General features: G+C 38.7%; 1 protein-coding gene across 1 annotated transcript in view; it reads left to right on the forward strand.

Annotated features, from left to right (window-relative positions):
• Nucleotides 1-18,923, forward strand: part of PTPN21 (protein tyrosine phosphatase non-receptor type 21) — a 34,722-nt gene that overhangs the window by 14,929 nt on the left and 870 nt on the right. The window contains exons 6-16 of the mRNA XM_054400292.1: nt 1,079-1,166; nt 1,364-1,452; nt 3,016-3,103; nt 3,677-3,756; nt 5,624-5,684; nt 7,298-7,382; nt 10,131-11,596; nt 13,832-13,969; nt 16,473-16,694; nt 17,247-17,375; nt 17,693-17,927. Of these exons, the coding sequence (XP_054256267.1) occupies nt 1,079-1,166; nt 1,364-1,452; nt 3,016-3,103; nt 3,677-3,756; nt 5,624-5,684; nt 7,298-7,382; nt 10,131-11,596; nt 13,832-13,969; nt 16,473-16,694; nt 17,247-17,375; nt 17,693-17,927 (2,681 nt within the window). The remainder of the gene's footprint in view (nt 1-1,078; nt 1,167-1,363; nt 1,453-3,015; nt 3,104-3,676; nt 3,757-5,623; nt 5,685-7,297; nt 7,383-10,130; nt 11,597-13,831; nt 13,970-16,472; nt 16,695-17,246; nt 17,376-17,692; nt 17,928-18,923) is intronic.

An 18,923-nucleotide genomic window follows, 5' to 3' on the forward strand; every position in this document is an offset into this window, starting at 1 on the left:
GAGGGTAGTAGAAATGTAGAGACCATCGCTGTGCCAGAATGCTTATGATTTTAATTAAAAGGTAGCTAAACGCAGTAGTCCAAGGCAAAGGAAAATTGTCTGTTGTCAGTGAAAAGTGCAACTGTGTGAGTAATACTGATTATTTTTTCCAGTATTGTTATAAAACAGCAGTTTGAATAATTCAAATCTATTTATCTTTCAAATGCTTTTGTTATAAGATAGTATGGTTAAGATTCAGCAAAAAAACCAATATGACCAGTGTGAAGAAAAGTGAAGAAACAGAGACTAACGATTCAAAAAGTATTGAGAGACATAAGAATGAGCATGACAGGATTTTGCAGGTAGAGGCAATGTCTTTTATGAGATCAACTGAAACGCAAGCTTCTAATCCCTGTGACACTACTGCAAGTCTGTAAGAAAACTATCTTTGCCAGTTGGTCGAATTAAAAAAAAAAACAACAAACAAACAAAACACAAACAAAAAACCACAAAACAAAACAAACAAAAAAAACCTACAAAAACAACAACAACAACAACAACAACAAAAAACACCCAAAAACCACCAAAACCCCAAAAAACCCAAAACCACACAACACCAAAGTGTTATCTTTCCATACAGGTCTTATCCTTTGTATGTTTTCAAACCATTACTGTTAAAATTGTCAGCAGTTAGAAAATGAGACTCCTGAAATATGGCAAATCATACTGATCCTAAACATGTGTAGTGCAATAGGAGGAATCCAGTTCTTAGACACCAGTTCCAGAGCAGTCATTCTGATAAAGGGTGACAATGATGGACTTGAAGAAGAATGTGGTAATTGTCTGCCATTAGCAGAGGTGATAATTTTAATCGGTCTTTGTTGCTGTTTACCTCTAGAGATGCCTGAGGGAAAGTTACTAGAATCAAATTGTAAAGGCTGAGACAGATACCTTAGCCAGATGAAAACAGAATGATTTTCTGATTGCCTGGATGTCTTGGGGATGCTTTTCCAGTTTTGATAGTCTGAGTTTAAAAAAAAAAAAAAAAAGATTATTTTTCTTATTGAGAGTACTAGGTGGTTGTTGTTTTCATTTGTAGAGGCCTTACTCCTCCTGATGCAGAAATGTTATATATGCAAGAAGTGGAGAGAATGGAGGGCTACGGTGAAGAGACCTATCCTGCAAAGGTAAACAGGGCTTTGATCTTTGTCTTGGTTGCTGGTTTTCTCCATATGTAAAAAGGATTGCTTCCTGACATAAATAACAAAACTCCACACCACCTCTCTTCTCCACCAGATTTGTAAAAGTAGCTTCTCATGCAACTTTGCTTTTAAAAAAAAAAAAAAATTCCTAATATTTGCATAATCCTTCCAACTTCTTACAGGACAGCCAAGGAAGTGATATATTCATTGGAGCATGTCTCGATGGTATCTTTGTGAAACACAAAAATGGTCGTCCTCCTGTTGTATTTAGGTTAGTATCATTCTTTCTTAAAGTATCTTTGTGCACTTCACATTTTATGTCTGTTCCTCACTAGTGTGAATGGCTCTTGCATATTATGTGCATATATTAATTTCATAAACCCAAACATAGTCTTGTAGTCATCACACGATGGTCAATACTGAAGCCCATGGAAATTTGTCAACATATTGACTGAAGAATGAATCATTTAAAGCCAGAGGATTCTAAGAGATTAATATTTAATATCCGTTCCATTGTAAAAGATTCATTGAGTCAAAAAAGGTGCAATTCTCTGCACATCCTGAGATGTCCACATTGATTTATTTAGAAATATTCAATTGTAAAATTATTCAGGAGTTTTTTTCATATATATCATATATAAAAGAAATAGAGAAAGTCACATAATAGCATTTTTTTTATTATTTTGTTTTCCTACATTGTTTAGTTTATTGGTTATGTTATGATAGTTACATTGTAGACACAGGCATATCTGCAGTTTACCTGTTTCATGTGAAATGGCCCGGCTCTTGTTGACTTCAAGAGGGATTGCTTGGGCATCTTTGGAAAAATTTGAATAAATTTTTAATACATATTGAGATTATTTTTCAATGAATCTTAGTAATCTATTAAAAGAGCAGGAAAAGCTTTATTCTTAGAGAACTGTAATCTTCTAGAATATTCTTTCTGGTTGAATGTGAGCAGATTCTTGAAATTCTGTGGTTACTAGAACTTGTGATGAATTTTAGTAACACTAACTGTCCATCACAAAAATATCTTTGTTGTTTATAGAGGAGCTGATGCCAAGTTCTTTTTAGTGGTGTAGAGTGGTAGAAGTGCCTTGCTCTGCTTTCTTGTGGAATGAGGCAACAACAGCTCTGCTGTCTGACTTTATAAAGAAGCACTTAGGGTAGAGGAATAAAGCTTTATCCATGCATTTCATATAAGATGACAAAGAATTCTGGATGCAGTGTCTGTGTAAACATAAGGAAAAAATTGCACATTGGGGAGCATCAGAAAGTATTCATATCCAATTCCAGTTGCTTTTTTGCTGTATGACTATGGGCAGTTGTACTGGGGATAGACACATTGTGGTGCTTGAGTGGCAAAAAAGCATAGATAAATGGCCCACTAATAAAAGTTACAAAGCCTGGGTTTTACTTCAAATTGGTTTAAGTAATTTCATAATTGTTTCCATAAATGCCTATGAAACAAGGCCTTAAATGTGTTCTACATTAAAGTGTGGGCATTTGTGTTTTTCTACCTCATGCATAGGTACAGAAAATGTTATCAACCACATCTGTATAATGAAAATGGAAGCCATACAAATGCCTTTAGAGAGAGTCCTGAATGTACATCATGTTTTTTTCCCTTAGTGTCAGTTACAAGTTTCCTTTTAGCAATTTTTGAGTGGATATGGAAGTGATGGTCAGCAGCTTGTTTAGACAGATTTATTAACTTTCTATTTGTCTGCAATTCTTTATCCAAGTTCTTGGTAATGGTTCTCTTTTTTAGTTGCATTTTCTGTGGTTTGAAAATCAGAGCTTTCCAGTCATGTTACGTATCTTTTGTCTCCAGGTGGCATGATATTGCCAACATGTCCCACAATAAATCCTTTTTTGCATTAGAGCTGGCAAACAAAGAAGAGACAATCCAGTTCCAAACTGTGAGTACTTTTTTACGCTTTTTTTTTTCATTAAGGCATCAATAAACAGAAGGAGAAACTAAGACTTCTAGTTTAACTCAAAGGATAAAACCTACTTTTTACATATTTAGCAACTTTGAACTGTATGAGTCAAAACTCGTAATACTGTCTCTGGTTAGCTTTCTATGGGAAGGCATTAAAAATCTGACCCTTTATGTTGCGTATGTAGGCAAGTTTGGTTCCAGGTGGTCATAAATATTTTCATCCATTCCAATAGAACTTCTAGTATGTTACTCTTACTTATAAATCTGTGCCGTTTAATGATAAACATAGTCTTAACGCTTTGCTGGAATGGGCCACAGTGTTCTTTGCAGAGCTAATTTTATGTGGCATCTATCAGTTGCCTTTGTCAATAATAATATTATTAGGCTAGAGTGCATGTTCAGGCCCACAAAGTACAGTTTTAGGGACAAACTGGTGACAGCAATGAAGTTACATTAAAATAAATTGGTCAGTGCTGATTTAATCTTAAAAAAAATTAGTAACTTGTCTGATTTGGCCTAATACACTTTTTTTTTTTAATGTTTTCTTCAGGAAGATATGGAAACAGCAAAGTATGTGTGGAGGATGTGTGTGGCTAGACACAAATTTTACAGACTAAATAAATGCAGCCTGTAAGTAGAATACATTAACAGAGCTCTTGGTGCCCTTGAAGCTTCCATTGGGAAGAGAAATCTTTTAGAACTGTAATGTCTTTATTGTCCTTTTTAAATGGTAGTGATTAATGACTTTTTTTTTTTTAAATAATCTTTTGTGAGAAAATACTTACTATGAGTTCCTCAAATACATTCTACTTAATAACAGAGGACAATATTAAACACTGAAAGCTTACCAAAAGAAATAGTGTTTGGCTCCTATTTGTGGATCTCAGTGCTGTGACAGACTTTGGGGCCTACTATTGCTAGAATGTTTGTGAGCTACTAGAATGATTGGGATTTTGCCCTGGGCTTGCATGAACTGTTCTGAAAGGACACTCTAGAAGCCTTTAAAAGAGCAGGAAGTGTATGTGAAGCACTCCTGAAATGTGCTGGACTGACAAGTGAGAGGTATGTGGTCCTTTGGATATCCACGGAATCCATGTAGCTCAAGTAGCACCAGCGCAAATTAAATTTAATACAATTCTTCAAATTAAATTTAAATGGGCTGAACTCCAACTTGTAAATCGAGGACTAGATAGTCCACTTCTACAGCTTTCTTCAGTTGAGTTATTTCAGTGAAAGAATAGAAAAGTAAACCCAATAGATAGTCTGTCGTAAAAAAAGCATGATTCCTAAATGTTCCATTCCTCTTCTTTGTACATGGAATGTAGCTATAGAAAGATAGCTGTGGTTCACAATGTGCTGAGACCAGTGGAAAGGTAATGGAATATTTTGTACCACAGAGGAGTTGCTAGTGTGTTTAATGTTAATTTACTTTATAAGAATAATGTTAATTTGGAATAGATTAGACATTATAAAAGCTTGTAAACCTGGCAGCCTTTTGAGGGGGATAAGAAATACTGGTAAAAGTAGTGCATTTGTGGGACTTGTGCACTGCTATCTGAATAATGTCAGTTCTATAGTACTAAGAATATCAGTCTCTAGGGTTACTTATTTCAACCCTTTTACCACAACATGATTTTATGAATCAATAAAGTCTCTAAGGTTCCCTGTCATCTGGTCCTGCTGCTGAAAACTGTCTTATGCATGCCTGTATTACATTCAGGTTTTTTTTCTTAATCTGCATGTACCTTGTCTTTAGAGACTCCCTGGACTCTCCACCTGAGGAGGGCTCTCAGAAATCTTCCTTAATTCTTTCCCTTCCACGCTTTCCAATCCTTTCTCGTCCTTCACTTCCCAAAGGGTGAGCTGAAAAATCATCTTCCTGAAATCTGGCAGTTTCTGCATTTATATTATTCTGCTGTCTTGGCCTCTGTCTTGCTGCAAGATGCAGAGTATGTGTGCAGTGTAGGGTGGGGAAAAAAGAGCTTAAGTTTTCTGAGACACCCTAAGAAGTGATGAAAATTTATGACTGTTTGCTTGAATTCTGGAACATATAAATACACATGCAGTATAGTCACACTTTACAGTTCCTGTAACATCTGGAATACTACATTTTGCATTTTTGTCTAGTCGTGTGGAACAGGTAACTTAGTGTATGAGAATTTATATAGGGTTCCAATTTTGAACCAATCCCCAGTAACTCCATTGCTTTGTTTGCCCTGCTGCAGTGCTTTGGGGATGTCTCCTTTTTATGCTTCATAGAAAAGAAGCAAAGAAATGAATGAGATTTTTTTTGATCCTGGTTATGTGATTCTGCTTATACTGTCTGTGATGGTGGCTTATCCACAGAACTCTTTCCTTTGAATAAGACTAATTTACACAGGGCATGGCTCCAAGAAAGGTAAAGTAATTTTAAACTGAACTTGGAGTGTGAGCCAAGGTTTGAAATAGGTCTTGGTGGTGTTAAGAATAATTTCTCACTGTAAAATTTCTTCTGTAGGCAAACGCAGCCTGTTACAGTGAACCCTGTCAGAAGGCGGTCTTCATCCAGGATGTCTATGGTAAGGAGAGCAAATAGTTTAATGGTTGCATTTTTATGGATTTAAGTTGACGTTAGTTTCAGACATTAATTTCTTTCAGTGAAATGAGCTGTGGAGAAGATGAGTCTAGTATGTGAGGAACTGTTTCTGACTTGTAGAGAAAGCTGCTATGTAATATCTGAATAATGGAACTAAAATAGAATCACAGAATCAATAAGGTTGGAAAAGACCTCAAGTATCATCAAAGTCCAACCTGTCACCCAGGACCTCATGACTACTAAACCATGTCACCAAGTGTCACGTCCAATCCCCTCTTGAACACCTCCAGGGATGGTGACTCCTCCACCTCCCTGGCAGCCCATTCCAATGTCTAACAACTCTCTCTGTGAAGAACTTTCTCCTCACCTCGAGCCTAAACTTCCCCTGGTGCAGCTTGAGACTGTGTCCTCTTGTTCTGGTGCTGGTTGCCTGGAAGAGGCCAAACCCCTCCTGGCTACAACCTCCCTTCAGGTAGTTGTAGACAGCAATGAGGTCACCCCTGAGCCTCCTCTTCTCCAGGCTAAACAATCCCAGCTCCTTCAGCCTCTCCTCATATGGTTTGTGTTCAAGACCTCTCACCAGCCTCATTGCCCTTCTCTGGACACCTTCAAGTATCTCAATGTCCTTCTTAAATTGAGGAGCCCAGAACTGGACAACAGTACTCGAGGTGAGGCCTAACCAGTGCTGTGTACAGGGGCACAATGACTACCCTGTGTCCTGCTGGCCACACTATTCTTGATGCAGGCCAGGATGCCATTGGCTCTCTTGGCCACCTGGGCACACTGCTGGCTCATGTTCAGGCGGCTGTCAATCGGTACCCCCAGGTCCCTTTCTGCCTGGCTGCTCTCCAGCCACTCTGACCCCAGCCTGTAGCTCTGCATGAGGTTGTTGTGGCCAAAGTGCAGCACCCGGCACTTGGATTTGTTGAATGCCATCATGTTGGACTCTGCCCATCTGTCCAGCCTGTCAAGGTCCCTCTACAGAGCCCTTCTACCTTCTAACAGATCAACATCTGCTCCCAACTTGGTGTCATCTGCAAATTTACTGATGACTGACTCAATCCCCTCATCCATATCATCAATAAAGATATTGAACAGGATGGGGCCCAGAACTGATCCACTGGGGACACCACTAGTGAGTGGCCTCCAGCTGGAAGTGTCACCATTCACTACCACTTTCTGGGCTCGGCCCTGCAGCCAGTTCCTAACCCAGCACAGAGTGCTCCTGTCCAAGCCACAGGCTGACAGCTTGGCAATGAAAGATACTTTGAGTGCTTCTGCTTCTAGTTTTATTGCTCTGTCTGTAGGAAACTTATCTAGGAGACTGTCCTAGATGTCAGATGGCAAGACAGAGTCTTGGATTGATGGTGTGTGTTTTTGTTTCCTTTTTTAAAATTATTTTATTAATTCTTATATATCCTCACAGGAAAAGCTTACATTGCAGATTTGGAGATGGTTTAAGAGTAAAGCTTTGTGTGTGTACTATATTATATATATAAAATAAATGATGTGTTATATATTTTTAAAAAATTGTTGATGTATTTCTACATTCAATCTTGAATCTTTAACTAACAGTAAGATGCTTGCTTTTTTTAGCCCAAGCCTCAGCCTTATATGATGCCTCCACCACCTCAGCTGCATTACAATGGTCATTATACTGAACCCTATGCATCCTCCCAAGGTAAGTTCATTAAATCCAAGGCCACACTACACAGCTTTAGAAGGTAAAATCTAGGATTCACATTTATATCTACATTATCAAGAGCTGAGTACATTCATAGGGTGAACATGTGATAGGTTTGTACTAGAACACTCCCTGAAGTGTTTGCTGCTTCTCTAGGCATACATGCTATTGTGAAGTAGAATCATAGAATGATTTCAGTTGGAAGGGACCTTCAAGATCATCTAGTTCCAATCTCCCTGCCATGGGCAGGGACACCTTCTATTAGATCAGCTGTTCAAAGCCCCATCCAACCTGGCCTTGAATGCCAGGAAGGGAGCATCCATAACTTCTCTAGACAACCTGTTCCAATGTCTCAGCATCCTCACAATAAGGAACGTCTTCCTAACATCTAATCTAAATATCGTCTCTTTCAATTTCAAACCATTATACCCTGTCCTATCACTACACTCTGATAAAGAGTCCCTTCCCATCTTTCCTGTAGGCCCCTTTAGTATTGAAAGGCCACTTGAAGGTCTCCCTGGAACTTTCTCTTCTCCAGCTTGAACAACCCCAACTCTCTCAGCATGTCCTCACAGGGGAAGTGCTCCCAGATCATCTTTGTGGCCCTCCTCTGGACCTGCTTGAGCAGCTTCATGTTGGTGAGGATCCCAGAGCTGAACACTGTGCTCCAGGTGGAGTCTCACAAGAACAGAGTAGAGGAAAAGAATCAATCCCCTCAACCTGTCAGCCATACTTCTCTTGATGCAGCCCAGGATGTGATTGGCTTTCTGGGCTGCAAGCGTGCATTGGTGGTTCATACTTGGTTTTTCCATCCACACCTCCAAGTCCTTTCTCCATAGGGTTGCTCTCAATCCACTCATTCCCCAGCCTGTATTTGAGTTTGGGATTGCACAGACCCAGGTGCAGGACTGTGCACTTGGCCTTGTTGAACTTCATGAGATTTGCACAAGCCCTTCTCTCAAGCCTGTCGAGGTCCTTCTGAATGGCATCACTTCCCTCCAGCGTGCTGATCACATTGCATGGGTTTTCGGTGTTGGCAGTTGTGACAGTTTAGCAGTCTTGCTGAGGGTGCACACAACTGCACTGTCTGTGTCACCAACAAAAAATGCTAAAGAGTACCAATCCCAGTACTGACCCCTATGGAATAACACTCATCACTGGTCTCCACTCAAACATGGAGCCATTGACCACAGCTCTGAGTGTGACCATGGAGTCAATTCCTTATCTGGTGAGTGGATCCATCAAATTGAAGTATTACCAATTTAGGCACAAGGATGTTGTTCTGAACAACATTCTGAATGCTTCCCACAAGTCCAGGTTGGTGATGTCAGAATAATTTATGTTGATAAAGAGATGTAAGATCACCAAGTCCAACCATTAACCTAGCACTGCCAAGTCCACCACTAAATTATGTGCCTTAGCACCACATCTACAGGAGTTTTAAATACCTTCAAGGATGGTGACTTCACTACCTCCCTGGGTAGCCTGTTCTAATGCTTGACAACCCTTTTGTTGAAGAAATTAATACCCAATCGAAATCTCCCCTGGTGCAACTTGAGGCCATTTCCCGGTTGTTACTTGGAAGAAGAGATCAACCTGTATCTTGCTACAAGCACCTGAAAAGAGATTGTTGACAGCAGTAAGGTCTCTTCTCAGCCATCTTTTTCTCCAGACTGAACAGCCTCAATTCCCCCAGCTGCTTTTCTTTCATATCCACTCCTATGGGATATGAACAAAGTTAATGATAGCATATACAGCAACTGTGGACTGTGGTCCGTTGTGTGGATTTAAACTGACCATTGGTTTTCTGGTTCGTGTACCAAACCTGGTATGTTACGACATTGTGAGATGCTTCTCAATATTGATTTTAATAGTTGTAAAGAGTGACTGAGCCTTCAAACAATTCAGAGGACTAAAAAATAAATTCATTAACATAAGTGTGGCAATTATTTTAGTGAATGTGCAAATTTTAAATCGTGAAAGACGTCTAAAGCAGTGACTGAATTGTTCTCTTCTTGAGTTTAGCAAATTGTACATTAATGGTTAAGTTATTAAATGTGTATTGGATATATAACTGTTAGATCATTTTCTGTACCTGTCAGAATGGGTATATGTTAATGGTCAAACAGTATATGGTGGTTTAAACTCCAAAATTTCTGGAGGAAAGTTAATTTGGTTTTATGTTTGTTGTGGCTTTTTTTTTAAGGTCTTCTGGTACTAGGGGCAGAAGAGTGAGGGTTTTTTTTTTTTGGTTGGTTGGTTCGTTGTTGTGGGAGTCTAAGGTTTTGATGCTTTTGTTTATTCTTTGTATTTTTTTTCCTTCTAGCTGTTTAAACTGATTTAATTAGATTAGTGCAAACCCTGGTGTAGATGTTCTTTCTTTCAGTTAGTGTGATTAAGACTGATAGGTATTTTTAACTTGGGCTGAAATTTACCAAACCTATCTTAAACAGTAGAAAACCTTTCTTAAACTGAGACAATGTTTTCCAATAGGAATCTGCATCATCTAAGGGAACATAATAGGTTATTCTGCTGTGCATACCTTAGGTATCAACTACAACAAAGCTGGGGTGTTGTTATATATATTATGTTTAGTTTTACTTTAATTTTTATTTCCCTCCTATTTCAATACATAGCTAAGAATTACTGAGATTTTCAAGATCTCAAACATTTAGTTAGCTATGTCTCAATAGGGGATATTTTTCTTTCTTGGACATAAAGATTGTTCTTAAACTTTACTTTCAGATAACCTCTTTGTGAGCAATCAGAATGGATACTACTGTCACTCTCAGACTAGCTTGGATAGAGCCCCTCATGACTACAGTGGTCGGATCCGCAACGGTAGTGTCTATAGCGCACACAGCACAAACTCCCTGAACAACCCACAACATTACTTGCAGCCGTCCCCCATGTCCTCTAACCCAAGCATTACTGGAAGTGATGTCCTCAGAACTGATTATGTCCCATCACATAGACATAGTGCGCTAATACCACCTTCATATCGTCCTACACCAGACTATGAAACTGTGATGAGACAACTCAACAGGGGAATGGTGAACACAGATAGGCAGAGTCATTCAATGAGAAATCTTAACATCAGCAATTCATATGCTTACAGCAGGCCTGATGCCTTAGTTTACAGTCAGCCTGAAATACGTGAACATGCTCACTTTGCTTCCCCACAATCTAACCATTACCCATTTAATCTGAACTACAGTTTTCATAGCCAATCCCCCTATCCATATCCTGCTGAAAAGCGCCCCGTTGTTGGGGCGGTCAGTGTGCCTGAGTTGACAAATGTGCAGCTCCAGGCTCAGGAGTATCCAGCACCTAATATAATGAAGACCCAAGTCTATCGACCACCTCCCCCATATCCATACCCAAGACCTGCAAATAGTACTCCAGACCTTTCCCAACACATCTACATTAGCAGCAGCAATCCAGATCTTATCACAAGGCGAGTGCACCATTCTGTCCAGACATTTCAGGAAGACAGTCTGCCTGTGGCACATTCTCTTCAGGAAGTCAGTGAACCTCTAACATCAGCACGCCATGCTCAGCTGCAGAAAAGGAACAGTATTGAAATAGCAGGCTTAACTCCCAGTTTTGAAGGAATAAGAATTAAAGAGAGGACCATGTCAGCTTCTGCAGCAGATGTGGCTCTTCCAAGAGTTTTCTCGGAAGGGTCACAACCGAACATTCTGATGGAGAGAACAAAGCAAAAAGAAAGTGGCCAAGAAGAAAGCGTGAACTGTGATCATAAAAAAACCCTTTCGGATGCCACTATGCTGATTCATAGTAGTGAGGAAGAAGAAGAATTTGAAGAAGAAAGCAAGGCTAGTACAAGTCTTTCTCCTCTCCCTGAAGATCAAACCCAGCTTTCATCGGTTATGGGTGGTTATTCTCATGATTCCGTACTGAACTACCCTTACAGCTCTGTTGCTTCATCTGCTGGCCCTTTGCATATTCTTGAGCCTAAATTACATATTACAGAGACAGAAAAAAGAATGAAAGATGTGAGCCCTGTTCATTTACTAATAGACAGCCAGGTACAGAGAAGAGGAGAAGGACTGCTTACTCCATCGATGTCAGAATCTGATCTTACAACATCAGGGAGATACAGAGTAAGGAAAGATTCAGTAAAGAAGAGACCTGTGTCTGATCTTTTGTCTGGGAAGAAGAATATTGTGGAAGGCCTTCCCCCACTAGGTGTAAGTGGCTACTATTCCTCTTGGTTTGGGTTGTCTTGTGTGGGTTTTTTGTTTAAAGTTTGGAGTACTTTAATCAGCTTGAAATGCTTTTAAAACATTTAATTTAAAAGCTACTGTAAACTTGACCTTTATTTGTCTGTTTTTCCCTGATTAGCTTTGTTTAGCTTTTATCTCCTTCTCTGCAATGTGTGAGTTCTGTTTGTTTTGTCCTCCCTCACAAATCCAGCTGTGCCACCTCCACCTGGTAACCTGGCTAGCAACTGTACAATGAGCTAATGTAGTCAATTCTAGATCCCAAATTCTGCCCTAGCTATCCTTATCTGGAACAGACACAACTCGTTCCGTTCCAGGAAAGGAGCTTTCTTATCTTCCTTTCACTGAAAAATCAGGTGTAGCTGAATGTTTAATTTTTACAATCTGTTTGCTTTGTTTTTCTGATGTAAGAGGGAGACCTGATGACATTAGGCAGTAAATTCTTTCCTTGCATTCACTTCTTTCCTCCACCCCTTCTCCTTTTCATATCCTTTCCCTTTTGCTTTCTCTTCAAGCTGTTTTTATCCCAATAAGGTATTTCTTACTGGCTGTGTTTCTTTCTCCTATTCCAATCTTACAAAGCCATAAATAGTGAACAACTGCAAGTTTCACCTTCCTTGTAATTCTCACCTCATAAAAATACAGTCTGTGTGGGACTGTGCAATTTTACCACTCATTTTGCTTTAAACTTTTGGTCAGATTTCTGTAGTCTGTGCCATATTTCAGATGCATATTTTGCATTTAAAAATTGATTGTTGTTAATTTTACCTGCCAGAGTTAGCATCAAATAGTTTTCTGGACAAACTGGACTGCAGTGGAATTACCATGGTGTAGTAAATGTTACAGATGATACTTCAAAAGCTAACCTGCGCAAAATCTGCATCTAAGTAATTACTGCTCTCACAGTTTTTTGACTGTCAGACTTGGTATAGGTGGGGTTGATCACAATGAAATGAACCCTCATCAGCTTCAGTTCATATTTTAATAGTGTATGTTTTTCTAAATCTCCTCCCTCCTGTTACGTAGATACAGGCAAAAAGATGGTAACTTTCTCCTTGTGTTCACATTTAGAGGTCACTCAGTATTTTGTTCTCTGAAAGAAACATTTTCAGCCACTACTGTGTCTACAAAAATAGAAAATCATACTTTGCCTTTTTCTTTTATACTGAATTCCATTCACATTCCTATGTAAATGTTCAAGTCAGCTGCTGAAATTAAATTGTTTAAAACTAAGTGTTCAGTAAATAATTTTCTAGTTTTGTATTATTTAAGAGTTTCATAATACAGATTATTACCTTTATGTATTTGATATTGAGGTGAATATTCTGGTTAAAAAATTGGCTCTAGCTACTATTTGTACATTTTGCTCTTCAATGATCTCTTACTATTGTGTTTCTGTTCACTTTTAAATGTGGTCTCATTCTCTTAGATTTGTGTTCCTTGTTCTTTACTATCGTTTAACTTTTGAAAGCAGTGGTTATCATTCAAGCAGCATATACACTCACATTTTCAGTGTAATTTTGTTAACAAGCAAACTTAGCAACTGCAAGAAAGATGAATTTTTCTCTTACAATTTAAAAAAGAATAATTTGAATGTATACTTTCCTAAAAAGTGCCCTTTGGCATTTCTTTCAAGTAATGAATGGTAACTTTAATAATTTAGATTCATGGCCTGGTTCAGGGCTCAGATCTGTCTTCAGTTCCGTGTTCATGTTTTGTATGTGCAGTTTGTTGGAAACTTAGTTAAACATTTAACTGTGTTCAAATGTCTTAAAGGTATGTGCTCATTGTTGTGCCTGCTTGTGGTGAAGAGAAATGCCTGCAAACTGAGTAGTCTAGTAAGGAATAATCTTTATGTATTTTGTGTTTGGAAAGTGATTTCAAATCTGTCCAAGAATGTTAATTATCCAGAGTTGTCACCTCAGTTTTGAGCTTTGTAGAGAACAATATTTGTCATTCTTATGCAGTTTCATTAACCTGTCTGGAATGAAGACAGACTTGTGTTGTGTCCTTGGAGGAATGTAGTCCCACCACCCTAATCTCTCACTGCAGTGCTTATCAAAAGAAAAAAAAAAAAAAGCAGAGCTGTTTGCAGAAGGGGTCAGAAAAGTATCCTTTGCATAAGTGAACTAATCTGGTTTCTGCTTTGTAACTTCATCGGCTGTTTAAGAGTATTTCCAAGTTTTGGGTTTTCTTTTCTAGGGTATGAAAAAGAATAAAAATGATGCAAAAAAAATAGGGCCTCTGAAGCTAGCTGCCCTAAATGGACTTGCTTTGACCAGAATGCCTCTGCCAGATGAAGGGAAGGAAGAATCCACAAGAGCAACTAATGATGAACGGGTATGTTGGAGTTTTTTTATGCATGATTTCTGTGTTACACTGGTGAGTTTTCAAAATAAAATGTGTATGAACAGTGCTTTGTGTTGACATTAAAATGCTTCAGTTTCAAAGCAATTCAAATATCGGAAATAGAAACAAAATTAAGAATGAGGCTTCTAATTGATGTCATTGCTACAAATACTGGGTGTAATTCAGATTTTTCTTTAAGATTGAAGATGACAGTGGTTCAGATTATAGACCATGCTGTGAACATAGAGGAAGCAAATTAACTAGTGTCTACTGATACATTTTTGTGCCAAGTCTTTCTGATATTTCTTTTGATTTTTGAGTTTTCCAGGCTGAAAATCTATGAAAACTAAAACCATGTGAGATTGAAATTAGTTGTAATTATTTGTAACTTTTGTGTTTTTTTACAATAAATTTTGTGGTTAAATTGCATCTCCAGGGCGCAGGTTGTGTTTCTGTGTTTTTCTCAGGCAGGTCACTGAAAAGATAGATAGATGGAACTGGTGTGATTTGCACAAGTGTTAAATTTGGTAGAAGATCTGAGATCACTGAGAGGACATCAGATTCTAGAATTTGAGGACCCTTCCTTGGGAAATAGAAGACTGCTTGCGTCAGAGTAAACAGCATCAGTAAACATACTTCAGCCTGCCTCATGTATCATTAAATAGGTGCAGGAAAATGAAACACAGTGTCCATACACAGCCTGTGATGGGCTGTGTGGAGCAGTGTTGTCATCACACAACTGACCAGGGAGTAGCTAGATACACCAAGGTCTGTGGTGATTACTGTACATTCTGCAACTAGTAATCCCCTTAGAATGGATTTCTGAGCATGGTTGGGCTCCTCACCTTCAGACCCCCTCTAGCTCAATTTGTTGACAGTCACTAGGCAGCGATTAGAACCTGAACGAACAGTGCTGCTCGCACCAGCTGCAGTTTTAAGGAACAGGCCATGACAGAAATTCAGTCACATGGTGGAAAATTCAGTCTTGGAGTTTGAAGGCTTGGAGTGTGATCTATAGGAGGGATTGACTGTTCCCGTTTCAACACAGTTGAAGTTCTTTTTGAACTCTCTCTGTATATACTCCTTAAAGAAGCTAAAGAACAAAGATTAACATTGTGTTACTGAGATACAGTTCTGCATTTAGTACCTGTGTTGGTTATTTCCTTTTATGTCCATAATCCCTTCCTGGATTGATATTTGTTGAATTCAGCCATACTATTATTCAGCTAGCTTTGCCTAGAATGTTGAGGTAAAAGAAGGGTCTATGAAGTCAACTGATGAAAGAGATGTCACTATGCTTTGTCTTCAGGCAGTTGTACAGGTGAGGGATAGATACCATGAAATGGGGTAATTCCTAAAACAGTTGAGAAGAGGCAGTGCAAAGTACAAAAGGAAATCCAGCCTGCAGATATTTTAGAGGACAACTTTCAGGTTGATTCAGTGCTTGCTTCATTGCTCAGTTTCATGTTATTGTCAGTTTAAATGAGGGAATTTAGGCTAAAGGTAATAAAGGGGTCTGTACAGTTGATGTATTTATGTGCAAATTGCCTGCGATTGAGGTTTAACACTTTCCTCTGCAACATTTGGCAGGGGTTACTTGATACAAGACACTTTTCTGACTTGATAGCACAGAGCAGTTGGTGTGAGAGGCTGGGGACATGTGACATAGATGAAATTTTCTGGCTGAAATCTTACATATTATTCCTCTAATTATTGTTGGCAAAGAGATGCTGAAATTCCAGAAGTGTCTTATGATTTAGAAAGAACTTGATTTCGCAAGAATAAATTGGCAGGGCAGGGAGAGAGGGAGCAGCTTATTAAATAAACCATATTGAATTATACCAGTAAACAAAAATTCTAAGTTTATACCTCAGCTCTAGCTAGAGGTTCTACAAAGGCTTTGCTGTTGTATGCAAAGTTGAGTATCTTTCGCCTAAGAAAACATAGAATATTGGCAGTGAATTACTAGCTTGACTGAGGCAAATGTATTGACACTTTTAGAGTCGTTTTTTTTCCCATCCAAATCAGAAAGTTGACTTAATATTTTTAATGTTTTTGCTGCAAGATTTAAGGAGACCTTTTCAAATGACATAATCTAACATGCTATATCAAGCAGAAGGACTAATAAGTATTTCTTGTGCAAACATGGTTTGTAGTATAGTATAGCTATATAGTTTGGCCAAACATTTATTTGCCCAAATAAGTTGTTTTTATAAAAACTATGAAGTAATTTTCCTTTCACCAGTGGTATCCACATTTTTTTGTGACTTGATGAAGTATCACAGGCTTCTTAGTTTTCACTTGAACAAAATTCCTGCTGGCTTGGGTTGCTTCTAATTTATTCTGGTATGTTTGAGGAAACATTAATAGCTGGAAAAGCATCAAAAAATTATGTGGGAGAGGAAAACACGTTTTATCCTTCATGAACGCCCATGTTAAAATAGGCTTGCCTTAGAATGTGACTTTGTATGGTTATCTGTGTGCTGTCTTGCAGTGTAAAGTTCTGGAACAGAGGCTGGAGCAGGGGATGGTGTTCACTGAATATGAGCGCATTCAGAAAAAAAGACTTAGGAATGGCGAGTGCTCAATAGCCCGGCTGCCGGAAAATGCTGAAAGAAACCGCTTCCAGGATGTCCTTCCTTATGATGATACCAGAGTAGAGCTAGTCCCCACCAAAGAAAATAACACCGGTTACATCAATGCATCTCATATCAAGGTGAGAGAAACACTATTGGAGAAATATTTTTCAGTTCATTTTGTAACTTAAAAATGGGGTTTTGGTTTAAAAATGGGGTTTTGGTTTTGATTTGCTCAGGTGAGAGAGAATCCCTCCATCTCTCTTTTTTTCTGCAGAGGTTTCTCTGGGGAAAGAAGGAACCTATTTTTCCTCATTATGTGGAATAATGAAGGGGTAATTGTTGAAGACGTCTGCATTTCAATTCTGTATTGATCTACTGTCTCCTTTCTCTGTCTTGCCTTTCTGTGGCTTGGTACTAACAAAGGACATGTCTATTCTTCCCATAGTTAAGAAGACAAATACCTTTGTAACAAATTGGGATCCTTTGCATTGATTATGATATTATTGAACTTCAGTGATAATAATTATTGTTTCTTCCTCTTCTGTACTTTCAGAATAGACTTCTGCAGGGTTCCTGGTTTTTGTTGCTGTTTTTTTTTTTTTTCAGTTTGTGCATCTTCAAATAGCTGACCTAAGAAAAGAGGAAAGGGAGTTTTCAATATTACTAATCTAATGTCTTTCTTTTTACAGATCTCTGTTGGTGGCATTGAGTGGGATTATATTGCTACCCAGGGCCCTTTGCAGAATACATGTCAGGATTTCTGGCAGATGATCTGGGAACAAGGCATTGCCATTATAGCTATGGTGACGGCAGAGGAAGTGAGTATAAACTGAGTCAGGTTTCTCCCTGAAATTCCACAATGATTTTGTTATGATCTGTGAGAGGAAGGGGATCTTTGCTCCAGCAATCAAAGGTAAATTTCTAGTGTCTGCTTTGCCATTCTGTCTTGCTTTCCTTGGCAGAAAGATGTAAATTTGAAAATTCTTCTTGCTGGAAGGTTGTTTTAGTTGGTGTACTCAGTGAGGAACCATAAGAATGTAATAGTACTTACTAGAGGAGAGGTACAGTTGCTACAGGAGAATTAGTTATATGAGTGTCCTTATGTTTCTTGCTAAGCAAATGTTTTACTTTTCAGGAAAGTGGACGAGAAAAAAGTTTCAGATACTGGCCACGCCTTGGTTCAAGACACAACACTGTAACATATGGAAGGTTTAAGATTACCACACGATTCCGTACAGACTCAGGCTGCTATGCAACTACAGGTTTGAAGATTAAACATCTTCTCACAGGGCAGGAAAGAACAGTTTGGCATCTGCAGTATACTGACTGGCCAGAACATGGCTGTCCAGAGGATTTAAAGGGATTTCTCTGTAAGTAGGTTTTAATAGCTTTGGTTTGAGGGTATGGTTTTTTTGTTTTAATACCGCTTAAAATAGCTACTATACATGAAATAGCTTTTGATAAGTTCACCACGCATTCTGTGTAAAAGGTTTCTATACAGCAACAAGAGATACTGGATTTTATTTTTGGTGGGAATATACCTGCCTGGATGCATTCTTGTATGGCCTGCCCTAGGTGATCCTGCTTTGGAGGGGGGATTGCACTAGATTATATCTACAGATCCTTTCCAACCCCTGACATGCTATGATTGATGCTGTTGAAAACATAATTGCATCACATACTACACATTTGAGCATGTTCCAGCAATAGCAAGGTGGCCATGAGTTGCCTTTGGTGGGGAATAGGGGAACATATAATTGTAGCTGTAGTGTTCTCTTCGTAGACTGCGTGTTATGGCATTTCCAGGTGACACCAATATGAAGAGACTTTTAATGTGAAAGGCAAAAGCATTTATTGCCTAAGCAACTAAGCAAAGCACTACGCAAAGCAAGAGCTTAAGGATAAGCCAAAGCCTAAAGCCTACTACTCAGCCTACTACACAGTCAACTTACATACTTTTCTAATACAGAGCTGTCACATCCCAACTGGCTATCCTTTCACTGACATGGGTCCAAGCAAAGCATACAATAGGTTAATACCGACAAACGAGCTTCTCAGTATATCCAGTCAACTTCTGCCTAGTCTTTCTCTTCAGTTACAAGGTGTTTGCATTCTTTCCAACTCAAAGGCAAAACACAGCCTTCTCAAAAATTGTTCAAAGGTTTGCTCTCTTCCTCCAGGAACAAGGCAAGAAAAGCCTTACAGAAGTTAGACGACCTTTATAGATCTGTATTGCTTTGGTTGGGATATGACTTGTGGTTTATTCAGTGTGTCATTTTTCCTGTGGGATGTCTTTTGTTAAATTACTGCTTTCGTGGTGGTCACACAGGCTAATAGCATGGTTTATGGGGCTTCATCTCCTAAAT

The sequence above is a fragment of the Indicator indicator genome, chromosome 4, assembly GCF_027791375.1.
Source record: "Indicator indicator isolate 239-I01 chromosome 4, UM_Iind_1.1, whole genome shotgun sequence".
Lineage (NCBI taxonomy): Eukaryota > Metazoa > Chordata > Aves > Piciformes > Indicatoridae > Indicator > Indicator indicator.